The 18,860-nt window shown below is 51.0% G+C and overlaps 1 protein-coding gene across 1 annotated transcript; it reads right to left on the bottom strand.

The window, feature by feature from the left end:
* Nucleotides 1-669: 669 nt before the first annotated feature.
* UAP1L1 (UDP-N-acetylglucosamine pyrophosphorylase 1 like 1) lies at nucleotides 670-17,026 on the bottom strand. The gene is made up of 9 exons (XM_062011652.1): nucleotides 16,706-17,026; nucleotides 11,261-11,465; nucleotides 9,396-9,571; nucleotides 8,186-8,358; nucleotides 7,286-7,479; nucleotides 6,333-6,473; nucleotides 4,704-4,889; nucleotides 3,863-3,929; nucleotides 670-2,916 (listed from the first exon to the last, which is right to left on the bottom strand). The coding sequence occupies exons 1-9, from the start codon at nucleotides 16,977-16,979 to the stop codon at nucleotides 2,830-2,832; spliced, it is 1,503 nt and encodes a 500-aa protein (XP_061867636.1). The 5' UTR covers nucleotides 16,980-17,026; the 3' UTR covers nucleotides 670-2,829.
* Nucleotides 17,027-18,860: the final 1,834 nt, after the last annotated feature.

Here is an 18,860-nt window from a genome sequence, read left to right as displayed (position 1 = left end):
TGAACACTCTGCAGAGGAACAGTTTTACAGGAGCTTGAAGCACACATTCATTTTTAGCATTTATCTTCCTGTCATGGGAAACTACTGATTCATGTAGCTTAAAAACACATTAAAACCCCAGCAGCCTTCACATGGCTGCCAAGAGAGAAACACAGGGTGAAACAGGTAACAGGTGAAGCATATCCACTTCTGACCTTTGCTGGGTTCAGCACAGAAGCCCTAGAGGACAATCTCATTTGTGAGAAATCCCCACATTCCCCTACTGATTGTTCTGTAAATACAGCCCTGTTTTAAAAGAGCCTATCCATGGGAAGCCAAGCAAAATGTGCTCATTACCTACACAACAGCTGCGACAGCCTGACTCAGATCACTCCAATCTACTTCAAATAAAAGACAAACACACACCACCCACTTCTAAACTCCCTCGGTAAACGGGGTTGGAAAGCTGGAAAGAACCACCAGGATTGCAGGCAAGAACACAGCCTTCTGTTTTCTGATGCAAAAAAATACATCCCACAATGTCAAACCCCTTCAAGGAATGACCCTCTGCTGAGTTCCACGTCCCCCTGCCTCCAGCGACACCAGCTCAGGTCCTGGACAACACCCACCGTGTGTAGGGACACAGACAGAGTGTTTTCCTCATGGACAAGAAACACACAGACAGACACATAGAAAGCACAGGAACATCTTTATTATACAAGTGCATAGGTGTCCAAGAGGTACTGTGGGACCTGCCTTTGTTTCAGGTACTTTTCCATCTCCAAACACACACCAGAACTACTTCTCATGTAAAAAAGTTGTCTCAAAATTCTTTGTTCCAGTTTAAAATGGGAGAAGACACAGAAAAACCCAACAGACAAAGCATTCAGCACCCTAACTCAGCTTCTCCTTGGAAGCAACCTCTAAAAATCATGTCAGCAACCCAGTGTACACACGATTAAAGCACACAGGAACTGAGGCTGCAAACGAGAAGGCACTTCAGAAAGAGCAAAAGAAACATCCTCTGGCAGTAGCACAGTGCAGCTTCAAATGAGCCTGTGCCTGGATGGACAAAAGCAACGGCAAGGGGTTGGACTAGATGATTTGTAAAGGTCCCTTCCAACCCCTCCCATTCTATGATTCTATGAGTGTTACAAAGATACATCACCATTTTTCCTCAGCTATGAAACTGGACTGACAGGAATGGAATGACCCATCAAACACTGCTAAAAAAAATAACAGAATGGTCAAGGACAAATGCTGAATTTATACTAAAGAAGGGAACCACTGGCTGCACAGCAGACTGAGGTAATCAGAACTGTCCCTGGCTGCTTTGCATGTGCACCAGGCTCATTATGTGCATGCAGATACACTTTATACCTGAAAACTCTGCCACTAAGCTTCAGGAGCCTTCTTCAGAAAACATGAGCCTACTTACAAACTACCTGTGCTCTCCAAGCCCTTTTTGTACTTTCCCTACACTGTGAATACAGCTTCATGTCAGATTGAGGCTGAAAAAAATAGCATCAGTAGAAGCAGATGCATGGAACAACATTTCTGATGAGGCACCTTCCTCACCATGTTCCTCACCACTGATTTAGGGGAGAAGTAGAGAGTGCTCCTCAAGCCAAGGCCACCCAGCAGTGCACCTGCAGCACTTCCATGAGGGCTGGAATGAGTCCAGTGAGCCCAGTGCAGGTTCTGCAGCAGGCAAGTGCTCCTTGGCATGAGGTTGCCAGGGCAGAGTCCAAAGGTTGAACGGGAACAAGCACTTGTGGATTGAGGACATCCTGGGATCCCTGAGCCAGGGCTGAGCTCACATGCCACATACATCCTGGCAATTAGTGTCCTTCATTAGCTGAGACTTTTCTCTACATTATGGTTAATAATATACTTGAAAGGAAGGTATCTAAATAATTTCATTAGTGAAAGAATGCTGAAAAACTAGCTGGCCAGAAACTGTAGAAGCAGAGGCTGGTGTTTCACTGTGTACATTGGTTATGCTGGGATTAAGGCTTTATTCTTGTTTGGATTAAGCATTACATTCTACCATCAGGAGTCCCCTGTGAGGGATATGGTATACATGAAGCAGGAAGATGAAAAGTGAAATAGAGGTTGGTTATGGACAGGAAGAGCAGGGGGTTGTATGGAGTAAGAAGTATGGGTTTGTGTTTCTTTTTCAATTAAAGGCCACTAGAGCTGTACAGAGCAATCAGCCTGAGCTGCATTTTAACTCATGATTTCTTGGAATGGCACTAGCAAGTCTCAATGTTCAAACCAGTCTGTTCTGCTTTGGAGTGCAAAGCTCAAACAACACTTAGGCACTGCAGCATCCCTGCCTACAGCAGACTCCCCTGTACTCTCTGCTTAGAGGAGGCAGTTTGCTCAGCTGGGTCTTCTAATCAGCACAGGATTAAGGAAAAGACAGATCAAACTGATTCTACAGCTGTGCACAGGATTGAAAACCAACCCAACCCTCTAGCACAAACAAGATTCCTCACAAGGCACTGAAGAGATTCGACCTCCTTGAGTGCAAAGCTGAAGAGGCCCTGACTGGCTCGTGTACATAGAAAGCAGGAAAAACCAAATCTGCCTGGTACTTGGAAGGTATCACATCCAGGTCTACAAAACAGGCTGAGGTAAAAGGCATTGCCTCCAAAGTTACCAAACAGAACTGGTGAGCACACATCTGTGTATGAACACAACTGCTGCAAGAACTTGGCATCGATCCAACACTGCAAAGCAAATTGGTTTGTTATAATGCACTTCATAGCTGGTATCTGAGTCATGTCCATTCTTAGCAAGGATCTGACAGATATCTGACTGGGGGGACAAGGGCCTCCCTCCTCTTCAAGAATTTCCTAGCATTTCTGCTTTGTTTTCATCCAGCACAAAGGGAGAAGGGAACTCTTTGTTCTTCATGTATGTCTCCAGACCCTGAGAAGGTGTGAAAACAGCACTGTTAGGTTGAAAATGCACCAGACTGGTTACCTGCACTATTTCTCACTGTATGCAATATCCTCAAAGAACCAATGACTACCCAAAGCTAAAAGGCCACTAGAAGGACAGAAAACAGCAGCAGTTTCCCCAGTGACAGAGATGGAATGTCCCAACCCTGAGGTTCATAAAGGAGAGGCACCGATGAGCTGTAAAACAGCAGATCTCAGAAACCAGCTTCCTGGGGAGGGGCAGGCATGGGAAGGTGTGCCCTTGGCTCACATTAGAACAATCCTAGCAAAGAAAAGCCAACTTGCTTTCATTCTATTCTCACAACACATCAGTTGTGATGAGCTTGCTCCCTGCACATGGAACCTTAGAGAAGATGTGAAGTTCTATGAACTTCCCCACACTGCCCACACATCCTCCTGCAATCCACTGTTTTCACTGTCTCTCCAAGCACATGGAAGCTCCTCTTCTCATTACTAAGTGGAAGCAGCTTTGCCAGGACCAATTCTTCTCAGAGGAACAAACTAGAAACCTGAGCCCTGGTTTTCCTAAAGCCACTGCAGGTATCCCACAGCCCACTCAGTATCCACTCCCCGTGGGAGATGGGCACAATTGGCATCCCACCAAGCACAGTGACCCCATGGATTTTGTCCTTTTAATATTCTGCACTTTTCAATCACAAGATCTCAAAGTACTTGAGAGTCTTAATGAAACTGTGCAGCCTCACAAATCTCATTTTACAGCTGGCTAAAAGTGAGCAAAATGCTAAAGAGTAAACCACAGTGGAACCAAAACTGTAACACAGAGCCCAAGTCCTAGTTCCCTTGATCTTACCATTTCTTCAGCAAGCCCAGGCTAAAAAAAATCCCTCATGTTTAGAAGGAAATCAGATGTGTGCCTGTGCACTCTTAAAAATTACCTCCACAGTTATTCTCACCTCTCCAAAGTAAGACACTAACGGAGAAATCTCACACACAGACGGAGGATCTTCATTTTCTGAGAGACTAGAGAAGAGAACACAGGATTAACTTCTTGCTGTGCTTAAGGAACTGGGCATCTTCTTCAAAAGGATATCCAGAAGGATAAGATTTGTGATATTCACATCTACCTCACATTATTCAAACAAAGAAAGTTCTATGTGTTTTATAGGTTTTAGTGTGAAAATAAGAAGGAATTGCCAAGTCCCAAACATTCCTCATCAAAACATGAACTTCACTTAGAGAGAGATGCTCTTAAAGTGAAATGAACAGCTTGTGGGTTGATTAAACCCAAGTTAATGAAGTAATAGTTCCACAGAGTAAAAGCAGCTTCCTATTCAGCATGATGCAGGAAGTATCTGAACTGGTAACTGCCACAGCAGCTGATCCTTAAGTCCAGCTGAGAACCTTGCTGGGCTTGAAGCACTTGGACTATACTCAGAAAAGCTGGTAAAGGCTACAAATTGCTATTCCTTGGGCTGCCAAAGTCCAGACTGATGGTAAAGGTTGCCCCTGACCGATGAGGTGCTATAGGAAGAGTCAACTCAAGGCCAGGAATCCCTGCCAGAAGTAAAGCTCAGAGTGTTGTGCATTTAGAGCACTCACCATCACTAATGGGGCAGGAGCTGTAACACATCACTCTGCAGGGTCAGAAAAGACCAAGTGAATGAAAAATCCTGCTGAGTCTCCCTGGGATCAAACTAATGCCCAGCTGTGTAGAGTAGGGCAGATGCTGTTAGCCAGCTGGCACACTGGGGCAGCTGCAGGCAGAGACGCTGCAGAGCTCACAGAGGTTCATACCTGAGTTTCTCTGGTATCCTGCAACCATTTTCATCCAGAAATCTGGCCCCAGCCTTGAGAGCCCAGCGGTAGTGCTGGGCCAGGAGGGCTCTCCGAGCAGTGCTAGGAGTGTCTTTGTCAGCTGTGTCTGCGTTTTTCAGTGGTGAGAACTCTTCTTCTCTCAAAACTTCAAATGCCACAAAATTCCTACAGGCAAAGGGGAGATAATGATAAGGAAACAAAGCTAGACATCAGCCATGCTGATGCAACAGCAACTTCCATGGGGAAAGGCTCAGCTTTAGAAGATGTCTGCAGCTTGGGGCAGTCACACTCAGGAAACCCCACCTCCCATCAGAAGAGCAACCAAGGACAGGGCTGGATGATGGGAAAACACAAGAAGCCCTTTGGGAACATAACAGCAGCCTCATGACCCTTCAGAGCTGTGTAAAGGTGAGAGGAAACAGTTCTGCAGAGATTCCACAGAAACCTCTCTGGGCACCAGGAGGCTCAAAACATCTCAGCTAAGAGTTGGGCAGGATGGAGAGAGCAGCAATGCTCAGACACCTCAGAGCACTGCAGCCCTGCTCCCAGAAATGGCCACTCCACTTGGGAGTCTGAGGCAAGGATCAACTGAGGGCACCAGTTCCCAGGGATGAATAAGTAGCATGAGAGGATTCACAGCTGAATGTTACATACAGCTGTTTGCCAGAAATGGGAATGCAAATTAACCAATCCCACAGCAGCATCTGTGGGTTTCAGCCTGTCACGTGTGAACAGCAGCTGCCAGGCTGGCTGTGCAAGATAATTAAAAAAGCACAAGGAATTGCTGCTTGCAAATGAGTCCTTTCAAAGCTCAGAACTCAGCACTGCTTCCACCACACTGGTTTTACCTTCAGTATGATACTTCTTTGCTGAACACACATCAGGAGACAGAGCAGCTCAGACCTTGAGCTCTCCATCCTAAACTAAATCCTCTAAAAAGAAAAATACTATCCCCAAAGAAGGATAATTTGGTTTGCCCAAGGTATCTTTTTTGCTATTTATTTAAGCCTAAACCAGACTCTTCACTGCTACATTCAAAGCCTCAGAAAATGGGGTTGATAAAACCAGTTCTGCTAAACTCCTGAAATCCCACATTCCCTTAACAGCAAATACCCCTGGCTGCACTGACACCACAGCACAGGGCTCTCAGCTACGTTCAACAGCTTGGCAAGTCAACACTGGCAGTTCCCACAGCAACATTAACTTGGCCCCACACTGCTAAAAGCACCCTGTTTCCCAAGCACAAAGGGTGTGAGTTGAGCCCTGGCCCAACACGAACCCAAAACGTAACCAGAGCTGCAGTTGCCATGGAAGCCACAACCCTGAAAGACCCATTTTTTGTGAGTCTGAATACTCCAACATGGCTCTGTGCTCAGTTTCCTTTCTTTCTCTCACAGGGAAGGAACAGTTCTGGGAGGAGAGAGCAATCCTGCCTACTACCCAGCACTTTGCAGAGCCTCATGTTGCAGCTTGGTGTAGAACCAACAGCCTTTCTAACAAACCACCCACAAGCCACGTGCAAGGCCTGTTGCAGCCTACAGTCATTCAAACAAGCATTGAGAAGGAGAAGAAGGGGGAAAAAAAAATGAAATGGTGTCTGCCACTAACTTAGAGAACTGGAACACATCAAACACAAACTTCTCCAGCTTTATCCCGTTCGGTTTTAGGGGTTTTACCAGATTTCCCTCCTCGTCAATGTAGGGCACCTTCTTTATGGCTACATGATGCCTCAGCTGCGGCTCATATTTCCTGCAAAAGCAGAAGAAACAACTTCATTTACTTCACATCCACTTAGAAAACAGTAGTGCACTTCTGGGAAGCAGATGGCTTATTGCTGCTCTGCGCCATCTCTCAGATGTTGTGGGTGTTGCTCTCTCCAAATTGATCCAAGTCACATCCAGGAAATACTTCAATGAGCAGAGCAGCCCAGCCAGGAGCACTCCCTGTAGCAGTGGCACACCACAGGGTAAAGCAAGAGGAGAGGGAAGACCCAGTGTTGAGATGAAATTGCAGGCAGAGATAAGAAAAAGGTAACCCAAGCTGTTATCTGATCAGGATGACAATGGAGCAGAGCAAATCTCTCTCACAAGGGTGAGCTGAGCTCTTCAGGAAGCTGACAGCTGCTAACTGAATATCCAGCATCACATCCCCATCTCCCAACACCAAGGTGCAGAGTCCTCCCCCAGATTCAACTTCTCCCCAGCTTGTCCCATGGGTGACATTCCCATTGAAGATGCTCAGTGTGGGGCTGTATCACTGACCCTGCTGCAGCCCACCTGGCTGCTCACCCTTGCAGGCCCAGGAAGGCCATGCACTCATCTATCTGGGTCAGTTGTAGCTACAGTAAAGCATCAGGATCCTTCCTTGGATAAGGCCTGAAGTGCATGAAGGAGGCTGTCAGAAAGGGCTCACACCTGCTTTGAACTGCTTGGAGGAAAAAAGAGGTGAAAAGCAGAGCAGAAGGTACCCATAACTGAAATGGCAGACTAGGAATGGGGAACACTCACTCTGGGAGGCATTTCTGGGCTGCAAAGCTGCCTGGCAGCTCTGCTGGAACTTACTGGGCCACTGTCTCCAGGAACTCCACCGTGAAGAAATGGTTGCAGATATTGCCAGCACTGTACATCAGCTCCCCACTGGGGCTTTGCTGCTGCGCCGTCTCAGGGCTGATCTCACTGTACTCCACCACCTGGTACAGGCCATCCACACAGCACACCACCCCTACAGGCTCTGTGGGGTAGGCCTTCTCCACCACCTGCAGCCACAGGACACAGGGCTCTGATGAGGAGGAAGAGAATCCCAACACTGTTCCAACTCCCATGTGCCTCAGGAGCAGGGGCAGGGCAGTGCTGGGAGTGCAGAGTAGCCTGGAGGCAGGTTTTGCCCAACAACTGGGCATAAAACCCAGTACTCAACTGCTTAATGGCACAGTTGCTCAGAAGATAAACCAGTGAAAAGAAATCATCTGCTGTGGGGCACTTTTCTTACCTAGGAATGGGACCTGGCACTGAATGAAATCTGTTTGGAGCTATTAGCCTTCATGTCCCCATTTGCTGAACAGTGTTAACTCTCCTCTGGCATCTGCTGCTTTATGGTGACAAACCCAGGCTGGTTTGGCTTTCCTCATCTCCCTCAGTGTAAGGAATGCCTTCATTAGACTTACAGGTGCATTTATAAAACACATTCCAGTCCAATACAGCTTTTAGACAGCCCAGATGGCAGCACAAGGCATAAAGGGAAAGCAGTTCCTGTCTCTAGTTTCCCGTGTAGTTACAGTCCCTGCTCTAGTTGAAGTTTATTTTCTACAGCACTCTGGGAAGAGCAGAGGACATCCCCAGGCAGGGATTTGGAATGCAATGCAGGCAGCAAGCTCCTCTAAACCTGCTTGGAGCAAGCTGCTGTGGGACAGAGGTCTGAAAGCCATGGATCAGTTAAGCTCACCAGCGTTAGCACTGACTTACCTTTGCACCACAGTCTGCCCCTTTGGAAACACAGAAGCCTATGAAGACTGGATCTGCCATTTTCACAAGGATATTGTCCACACCATAAACATGGACATACTGGATTCCACGTTGCTTCATGTCATCCAAGATCTTATTATCCACCAAAGCACGGTATAAGCCACCATTGCCATCTGTAACTCAAAACAGGAAGCTCTGGTTAATCAGTGACTTGGTGGGCTTTTTGCAGCTAGCAGAGAAAAAAGGGAAAGTCCTGAACAAAACTTCCTTTAACAGGAGAGCAGGGAATGCTTTCTAGCCAAGAGTCGGTGCTACAGGATTTTATTTCCTGCTCAGGCAGCTCTGTCCCCTGCACACTCCAGCTCCGTCATCTGCAGAGCAGGACCACGGGCACCAGCCTCAGAGTTATGAGACTTTATGGAGCCTTGTAAGATCCTCACAGGGAAAACACTAAAAGGCAACACATTATGCAGAGGGTGGGAGAAGGCTGTTATATTTCTTCTTTTGCAGTGCAGAGCAAAAAGCATATTTAAAACTCAGCTTGGAGAAAAACGACTAAAATAAACCTTCTTCTCTGTTTGTCTTCCTGCTGCAACTTCCCAATGCCTTTTTAAATGCCTGATCTGCAGTGGCACAAAAGACACCTGCATGTTTGTTCATCACAGATCACCCTTTCACAGTTCCTCCTTTGACATCCCTATCAGCTAAGGAAAACCACTCTGCAGCCACAGAACCACATGACTGCAACACGGCCCTGACCAGGCTGCCTTCACCAAGTCTCTTCCCATGTCTGTGTTGAGAACTTTACCAGGTGAGACATTGTAATCATTTTGGAAACAGTTAATCTCCCTGCTGCTTTTTTACCCATATACAGGTATGAGCCCAGCTCCCCAGAGCTTCAGCCCTGGAAGGCAGCACCCCAGGGACCTCATGCACACAGCTGCTGATGCATGTTGCTCCTCATCTGCAGCTGCACCACTCCTAATCCTGCCAATACTCCCAGACTTTGATAAAAACACATGCTGTGGGCAAATCTCCAGCATGAACTAAACCAGAGATTGCTACACTCTCATTACCAGCCTGAAACATTGAACTGAATCCTTCTATGCTAAGCTGAAGCATTAACACTGACCTCCAAAGACTGGTGGCTGGTAGCAATTGTCAGCACAAACTACAGCAGCATACCATGTAAGAGTGAGAGGTGAGGTACCTGGAGCCATGGCAATTTTCCCCTTTTCCTCCAAGATGGCCTTCCCATCCAAGGTGACAGCAGGCAGCATCCTCTGTTCAAACATGACCACGTTGGAGCTATCCAAGTTGAAGTAGTTGTGTTGAATGAAGAACTCCTCTGTCGGCCCCAGTGTGAACTCGCTTGTCATGATGTACCTGGGCAGGAATGGGGGCTGAGCAAAGAGCATGGAAAGCACAAGAGAAAGACACAACTACAAATGGAACATAAAAGGGAGGAAACTCTAGAGTGCTAAATGAAGACCACCACAGTTTCCTGTAGTACAGCTGCACAGGAGAGCCCTCCTCCAGAACTCATCCCATGGGAAGGCTGCACAGGGTCTTGTGCACCATCCTACCCACAGGCTGAGCTTCAGCCAGGACAGAAGAACCTTCCCCTGAATGTGAATGACATCTGGATATCCAGATGAGCTGGGAAGCAAAGGGCAGTACAACAACCTTGCTCACCCCACATCCAAACTGACGTTAAGTGTCTAAAGAAGCATCGACCAGCAGGAGGTGCTGAGGAACTGTGAATCCCCGGCAGCTGGGTCTGCCGGTGCCTCTTCTGTGCCAAGGCAAGCAGCAGCATCTGCAGATGTTGGCTGCATGATTTCTTTTTCTCCTATTTCCTCCTCTCTTCCCAACTCCACGTTGCTGCTGTCCCTCCCTCCACTACTTTCCTTCTTCAACGGGGGCCAAGAGCCATCTTCACCACCTGTCTGTCAAGCACTTCAACAATGCATAGGCACACAAGGTCCTGTGCCAGCATGCCAGGGGAACCAATTCCTCACACAGGAGGCCTGAACCTCTCACACCCCTCCAAATCACATCTTTGCAGCACAGCATAGCCTGGCCTCTGGTGTACTGTAGCATCAACATGCCTCCTTAATCCAGGGAGAAGAACTGTAAACACTATCAGGAGATAGTTGCATTCTGCCAGTAACCCATCTTGGCCACCAGCTGCCCCAGGGATTGTGCATTTGCAGCTCAGGTCCAGGGTGTATGGCTTCAGAAACACAACACAGACTCAATCACTTTGGACCTCCAATCTGTAAAACAATGTGTCATCCTGAAGAACTCAGACACCTGCTCTTTCACTGCTCCCAAACCCTGGCTCAGATTAGGCAGTGATTTCATACCAGTATCTCTTCACTAACAAAGAACACTCAGCAGAAAACATTCCCAGAAACAAGTTGCAGCACCTTTCTCTCTCTCTCCCCACCCCCCCATCCCATAGGAAACTCCTATTTTGCACCTTGCTCAGAGTTAGTCTCTTTTGAAACCTTCTGGAGGCTTTTGAAAGCTAGGAGCAGCCAGGAGAGATAGCAGCCAGCTCTAAGCAACAACAGCAGGAGGTGGCCTGAAAAGGGAACATGCCAAGCATTTACTACTGGGAGGGAAAGAGGGTTTCTGCTGTGACAGAAACTGCAGGCAAGGTGAGGCAGAGGGTCTTTCTTGGAAGGCAAGGTTTAGGTGATCTCTGCCTCCATGCAGGAACCTGAGAGAGCACAGCACAGCTGGGTGAAATCTCTTGTGAAGCATCTGAAACAAGCACCGAAAAGTGCTGTTTATAGTGTTGTCAGGGCTATGCTTGAGAAGACAGCACAGCAGAGTAGGCAGGGTAGAGTCAGTGATTCAGGGGCAGTGCTCAGTAGGCATGGACCTGCCACCTCCCATCTCTACACACCCTCCTCCAGCTGCTGCCATGGCAAATCCTGCTGGCAATAGTCTCTCCCCTGGTATGTCTCCGTGTAGAACCTGGAAAAATGCTTCTAGAAGACAACACAGGTGAGACTGCAAGGCAAAGCCCCCTGCACAGTAGCTGTGTGTGTCCAGGTCACCTACCAGGGGATGGCACACTGGCAGTGGTGTCTCTGCCCAGCAAGCTGTTCCACTTTGCGGATTCTTTCTGCTTGGATCTGGTACAAGGTCTTGTCACTGGGCAACCCCACGTCGTACATGCCCTTGGGATAGCTCACTCCCAGGCGAGTTCCTTGCCCTCCAGCCAGGAGCAGCACTGCCACCTTGTTCTGGGAGATCTGGTGCAATCCTGAAGAAGAGTAAAGACACCAAAGGAACATAAGAATCACAGAAGTTATCCACACCCCATGTTCTTCTCTTGAGCCCTTCTGCAGAGCTCAGGCAACAGCCAGAAGCTGCCAGTTCAATGCCCACTGCTGGCAGTTCAGAGAGAAAGACCTGATCTGAAAAAATTCATTTCGTCTCTGAAGCAGCCACTGGGTATGGTCCTGTTCCAACAGTGCTGGACTAGAGACCTCCAGAGGTCCCTTAGCACCAACATTTCTACATCCCAAAGAAGTGAAGCCTCATGATGTGCAGCAAAGCATGGGCATTTCTGGAATAAACTCATGTTCATGCTCTGGGATCAACTCATGTTCATGCTCTGGGATCATACTCATGCTCCAGCCTCTGGTTGGCTGCAGTCAAATAACTAGTAACACAGGACTAATAACACAGCCAGGCCTGCAGAAGCCACAACTCCCACAGTCTAATTAAAAACAATATTATATCTCCCAACAAATTAGAGAAGTTCAGAGCTTGGGGAAGAACCAGATCACGTAACAAACACCCAGCTCATTCACAGTCTGTGTTCTCTGCCTTCTCTCAAGCCAGCATCACAGTTATGACTGACAACCACAGGAAAGAAGTTTCCTTCAGGAGCATTTTGCATTCCTCCAAGAATGCAGTAAGTTCTGGGACTGCCCAGGTCACAGCTCCAGCTCTGCTGCTACAGAGCAGCTCTCAGAGCCTTTTGCAACCTGATGCACGAAGCCCACCACACGCTGCTTGCCAGCCTGTCACTGCTCCCTGCAGCCAGACAGCCCCTGCCTCACCCCAGAGTGCTCACTGATCATCTGGTAAAACAGCAGACAATTAACTTACCAAAGGAAATGGAAAACTGAATACTGTCTGCTGAAATAAAACTTGTTTGGTGTTGAGGTGAGGGTTTCCAAACCCACCTGGACACGTTCCAGTGCCCCCTGAGCAAGGGGAACCTACTTTAGTAGGGGGTTGGGCTGGAGCAGCTCTGCAGGGCCCTTCCCATTCCCACCATTCTATGACTCTGTGACTTACAGGCCTGTGGAGGGGAGAGGAAGGGAAAAGAATCAGAAGCCAAGCTCTTCGAAACCAAAGCCAAACTCTTTGCTTCAGGTCACTCTGTTGTGGCAGCCACCCTCTGTCCTGGGGCTGAGCAGGGAGAGGACAGTTACTGTAAGCTGAAGCAATATGCTACCATGAGCAAGGACAAGGTTGCACAGATCCTCCCTGTTCCCTTCCCCTGCTGTATCCCAGGACAATGAGTAACAGCTGTCATGGTCCTGCTGAGCTCAGCCAGCACAGGGAGCCAACTCAATGCTCCAGAAGGAAATGCCTCTCATTTGGCCAAGCTATCCCTGAGGAGGCTTCACCTTGGCCTCTCCACAGTAACGATAAGACTCTCATCAAGCAAGATAAACAGCAGTGTGTGAGCAAGGAAAAGCCCTTGGCCATGGACACTGGTGACAGCATACTGTCAGCCCCATGGCCAAGGACAACACTGCATGAGTCACTCCCCAAGGATTCCCCTCTGTCTTTAAAACCCACAGCAGATGGACACAGGCCTGGAGGCCCATGGATGGGAAAAGCTCTGAAGGACACGATGGCACAGTTGCCTGGGGCTGACAAGCATCACCAGACAGCAGCAGGAGAACACCCATGTGCAGCTGTGCAGGGCCAGTGAGCATGTTCTGCTGGGCAGGGGAGCTAAGATGGTGAGGCAGATAGAGATATTTAGATATAGAATCAGAATCATTTGGGTTGGAAAGTCCCTGAAGCTCCTGGAGTCCCAGCCCTCCCCCCGCCAAGCCCACCACTAACCCCTGGCCCTCAGCACCTCAGCTCCACGGCTTTGGGATCCCTCCAGGGCTGGGCACTCCCCCAGCTCCCTGGGCAGCCTGGCACAGGGGCTGACACCCCTCTCAGGGAAACAGTTCTGCCTCAGCTCCAAGCTCAGCCTCCCCTGGGGCACCCTGAGGCACAGAGAGTGGCTGCAATCCTAGGCCATGACTCAAGGGCACCAGGGTTGGTGTCACCCCCCTGAAACGGGGCTGTCCCAGAGCAGAGGGCAGTTCTCAGATGTTTCCCACACAATGACAAGAGGACAGGGTTTGCCCAAGGCTGATTGGGCATCTCACACCCACATCTGGGACAGGCATCTCACTGCAAGTACTGAAACCTCAACCCAAGTGGGATGATCCCAAGGCCAAAGCAATACCACTGACAATGGCAATGGTGGTTAATTCTCTTTTTCTCTTCCCAAAAGCCAGCAGCCTGCCAGGGCCATATTCCCTGGAGAGGACTGACCATGGTGCACATGAACAACCCAGCAAGGACACTCTCCTTCCCAACTATAACTACTAATATTCACAACTGAAGTTCCTAAATGCTAGAACAGAAGAGGTTCCAAAGAAACACAAGGAAAAACTTGTTCCCTGTTGAGGTGAGGGAGCCCTGGCAGGGACTGCCCAGATGGGCTGTGGAGGCTCCTTCTCTGGAGACATTCCAACCCAGCTGGATGAGTCCCTGTGTCCCCTGCTCTAGGTGGTGCTGCTCTGGCAGGGGGGTTGCACTGCATGAGCTTTTGAGATCCCTTCCAACCCTCAAGATCCTGTGATTCTCTGATCTTGCTGCACATTCCTGCAGAAAATGGAACTATTTAGCCCTCTGAAAACAGCCCATTTGATTTTCTGCAGTGTATTAAATACAGACAGGTCAATCAAAGGAGGAAAGGAAGGCGTGCTGGCTGTCAGATGCCCATCAGTGCTGCAGTGACTCTCATTCTGCACAGAAAGCAAAAAAGCAAAACCAGATTCTGCAAGAAGAACAGATTGATCTTGCAAGAACAGCCTGAATTCTCCTGCAACAGGCAGGCCAGCCTGATTAGCACAGCAGTCAGCAAGAGAAGGATAAGGCAAAAAATCCTAAACCCTTAATTCTGCAGAGCAGTCAACTAACCAGAGTGGCTCATCAAACCCTCTGATGAGATGGGAGCTACACTGCAGCCCTTGCCCAAGCCTTGGATTTCATTAACAAAACATTCACAGAATGTAAGAGCATCTGTGCCTGATTTACACCATCATCCCTAAGGCTGCCCAGAAAATGTGAGAGCTCAACATTTGTGTTTGAGACCTGAAAGCAAATCTGACCAGGCTGTTTTACCATCTCAAGGGCCAAAAAACCCAACCAGAGACAAAGAAATCATTGTTATTAACTGTTAAAAGTTATCCAGGGTGTTCCCAAGACTAAGTTCTGAGTTGCCTGGTCTTTTAATCATCGTTGTTTATCACAAAAAAGGGGGAAAGGGAAGGGGAAAGGGGAAGATACTTCAGCTGCTCAGCTGCACAGCCTGGGATGCTGAGCAGCAAGTCAGCTCTGCTCACTCTGCTCTCATCCAGCTCAACCACAATCAGCTCACTGGAAATGAGAGCCTTTTGGAGCCTCCATCCCCTCAGAAACCCACAATCCCTGCAAAGCCTGAGCCAGCTGCACTGGGAAGTGCTGTGGGGGCAGCGGGACGCCCCGGGATGAGGCCACGTCAGCAACACACCAGCCCTGCCCCTGTGCTCTGCACAAAGTCTCCCTCCCGATTGCCCTCCTCTGGGAAACAACAGCAAGGGCTGATTCCCATCTCCAGCACTAAACTGGAACATAAGAACAAAGGAAAACAGGAGAACCATGTTCCCCTCTCGTGGTAGGAATAAAGAAACACGGACTGTGGGACTGATGTGGCTTGGGGCCACAGGGACTGCGGGGCCAGGTGACTTGTGCCCTGGTCCCACATGCACCAGACCTTCTGGGCTCCTGCTGGCAGGCAGCGAGGTCAGCCCTGCAGAGACCCAGCCCCTTGCCAGCCTGGCAGGGTGGAAGATGAAAGACCCAGTTTGGCAGACGTAATCTGACTGCATATCCCTGACCTAGACCCATCTGCCTCTAGCATTCAGGGGTTTCCTCCCTCCTCACCACGACACCCTCACGCAAGAGACAGCAACCACCATCCAAGCAGGTCCCCTACCAAACCCCAGCACTCACATCAGGGCACTGATCCCTCCTCTGCTCGGCTGGAGATGTGAGTACAGCTGTGGAAACTTTGCTTGGGCCAAGCACACATGGCCCTGGGTCACCAGAGGTTCCTCCTGCTGCCTCCACCACCACCCAGCTCCATCTGCAGAATGTGACATAGCACAAAAGCTCCTCTGCCCTGTGACCCTACAGCTGCTATTTCTGCTTCTCTTTGGAAGTTTTTACTCCTCTGTGGACACATCCCCACCTCTTTGTTGGCAGGTTTAGGTCAAGGCATGCCACAATTCAGCCAGTGTCTGTGCAACCACAGCTGGGTTGTTTTTGGCTTCCTTCATATTTTGTAAAGAAGGTGAGGGGACACATCTGAACCTTTGTAAAGAAACAGAGTGTGCATTTATAAGAAAGCACAGGATGTCCAAGACATAGATGCCACTGCCTACCCCCATCACCCCCATCTTCCACAGGCTCACGGGGTGCCTGGGGAAGGCATCTAGCAACTACCAGGCTCCAAAAAACACGGATGTTGGGCTTTCCTGGGTTTATTTCACACTACCCATTTACTCCGCTGCCAGATCCCACCTCCCTTCTGCCCCACACATGCCACAGCCCGGACGGGGCCCCTTGCCAGCACCAGACCTGCCTGGAGACCACCCATGTGCCCCATGTGCAGGTCCCTGTTTCTGCTCCCACCATCCCCCTGCCAGGGGGCTTCAGCTCGCCCTGCGAGGCACTGAGTTACCCGCTGTCCTGCAGCCCCGCGCCCTCCAGCCCCAGCGCTGCTACGAGTGCAAACTGAAGGTCTCAGCCCCGCAGTGCCCCTGCCATGCGCCGGGGCTCCGGCTGCCTGTGTCCAGCGCCCGGCGCTACAGCCGCAACCCCACATCTGCCTCACCATCGCCGTCCCAATGCCCGGCACCAGCCCCGCAACAACAACGCCGGGATCGGCGGCGCGGCCACGGCCCCGGCCCGCGCCCCTCGTCCCGAGCCCCCGCGGCCAGCACGGCCCCTTCCCGCCCGCTTCCAGGCGGCTTCGGCCGGATTGTAGGACAAGCCTCGGCCTTTTCGGCGCTGAGCGTCGGGAAGGGAAGCCGGCGGGAGCCCCCGGGGCGGGAGGGCGAGGGGCGACCCGCGGGCCGGAGCCTCCTCAGCCCCGCGGGCCGCAGCCTCCTCAGCCCCGCGGGCCGCAGCCTCGGCCGCCGCCGCGCTCACCTTCCGCCTCCCAGCGCTGCAGCGCGGCGGGGCCGCTGCGGTGGGCGCTGCCCAGCAGCCGGGCGGGCAGCGGCTCCATCCGGGCGGCCCGGCGCGGCGGCGGCTCCTGCGGGCGGGCCGCGGCCACCGCCATCCGGCAGTGCTCGCCCAGGCCCGGCGGCAGCGCGGCCAGCAGCGCCTGTCGCCTCGCCGGGCCCAGCTCGCCCCAGAAGCGCAGCAGGTGGCCCTGGCCGCTGCGCTCCAGCCGAGCCCGCACCTCCTCGGGCGGCCCCATGGCCGCGGCCTCTGCCCGCCGGCCTGCGCCCGCCGCCGGGACCGGCCGCGGCCGGGCGGGCGGGGACGGGAGAGGCGGGGCGCCGCCGTGGCGGGCGGGCCGTGCTCCGGGCCCGGCCCCGCGCTCCCGCACGGGCAGCGAGCTCCCAGCCGTGTGGGGTTAACGAAGCACGACAGAGCAGGCGCCCCGGAGAAGCCCCGAGTGAAACGGGGACTGGAGTCGCCGCAGGGGTACCCGCTCCTTGGGGGAGACACTGTGCTCCTGTGGGATGGGTGACAAAACAGAAGCCGCCGAGACACAAGTTGTGTCCCGAGATGACTCGTGGCCAAATAAAGGTATAAACAGTAGGGTATATCTCCACAAATGAGCACCAGAGACCCTCCCTCGTGTAACGGAGCACACATGATGTGGTTATGTATTGGGCTTCTTAGAAAGAGGCAGGCAATTCCTAGAAATCAAATGAATACGTGTCATGTCACTGCACAAAGTCACTTTTGAAGCTCAGGTGTGCACGGTGGGCTGAGAGAGCCCCATGTACCTGCTGCTGTAATAAACCCCCATCAGCTTTCTAAACTGTAAAAATTGGTTTGGAGAGTGATTATTTGTTACAGAGTTTGGTAACAAGAGAATCATCAAATTGGTTTGGTTGTTAAAGCCCCTGAAGCTGCTGCAGTGCCAGCCCTGCCCTCACCCTGCCCAGCCCAGCACTGACCCACAGCCCTGAGCACCTCAGCTCCACAGCTTTGGGGTCCCTCCAGGGCTGGGCACTGCCCCAGCTCCCTGGGCAGCCTGGCACAGGGGCTGACACCCCTCTCAGGGAAACAGCTCTGCCTCAGCTCCAACCTCAACCTCCCCTGGGGCAACTTGAGGCCGTTTCCTCTTGCCCCATCACAGACACAGCACCGGCAGCATTGAAGTGGCCCAAAGGCCAAGGCTGGGCCATTGGTGAGGTGCCAGGAGGCACACAGCCAGGAGCTGGGGTCATGAGCTCTTGAGCCTGAGGACGACACAGTGTCCTACACTCACTCCCTCTCCCAGCCATCAGCCTGTTTCTGTGGCATCCTGCCTGCAGTCAGGGCTTGGCTGGGCAGGAGGAGATGAGCAGACAGACAGACAGACAGACACACGGTGTGACCAGAGTCAGGGGAGCTGGAGCCCATCCAGATGTGACCATCAGGTCAGGAAGAATCCTGGTTCTCTTTCACACTCTGCTTCCTATTTTATGTGACTCAACACAGCTCCTGCTTGGGCAGAGGCTTGTGGCTTGAAAACCTCCTTGCTCTGCTCCCATTTACACAGTCTGTTTCTGTCATGGTTTCATTCTCTGCCTGCCTGGTGAACGGGTGCAGATCCTCCCACACACACTGTGCCTACAAACCCATCGACCCTTAGTCATCAGAAAAGCCTCTGTCAGATCCAACTTTTAAGTCTAGCCCTACCTTAACCTTAAGAGCCTTTGCTGCCTCACCCTGAAGGAAAACCAACACATAGCCAAGGGATCTTGTAGCCATGCAATCCCTTGGCCATGGGATCTCAGCTCTCCTGGGAGAACCCCTGTGAATCATGCTGCTGCTGAACGTGCCCCCCAACCCAGCCATCTGCCAGAACAGGTTTGTCCTGCTGCACAGAGTTCCCTGGGCTTGTTCCACAACCCTTCACCTTGTGTGGGTAGGAATTTCCTTCTGCAAAGCAATAAAAGCAATATCAGGTTGGATCAGATATCCCAGGCAGGACAACCTGAGAGAGCAGGAAGGAGATACACCGGGGCCAAAGGAAACACCAACGTGCAGGTGGAACAGCAAACTCAGCACTGAAAAAGCTCCAGCACCCCGAAAGCAGACAGACAGCAACTGCTGCTCCATTGGGATGAGATATCCCACC

Source organism: Colius striatus, chromosome 19 (genome assembly GCF_028858725.1).
Source record: "Colius striatus isolate bColStr4 chromosome 19, bColStr4.1.hap1, whole genome shotgun sequence".
Classification (NCBI taxonomy): domain Eukaryota; kingdom Metazoa; phylum Chordata; class Aves; order Coliiformes; family Coliidae; genus Colius; species Colius striatus.
Note: the sequence above shows the minus strand (reverse complement) of the source record. Positions and strands in the feature narration are given on the sequence as shown.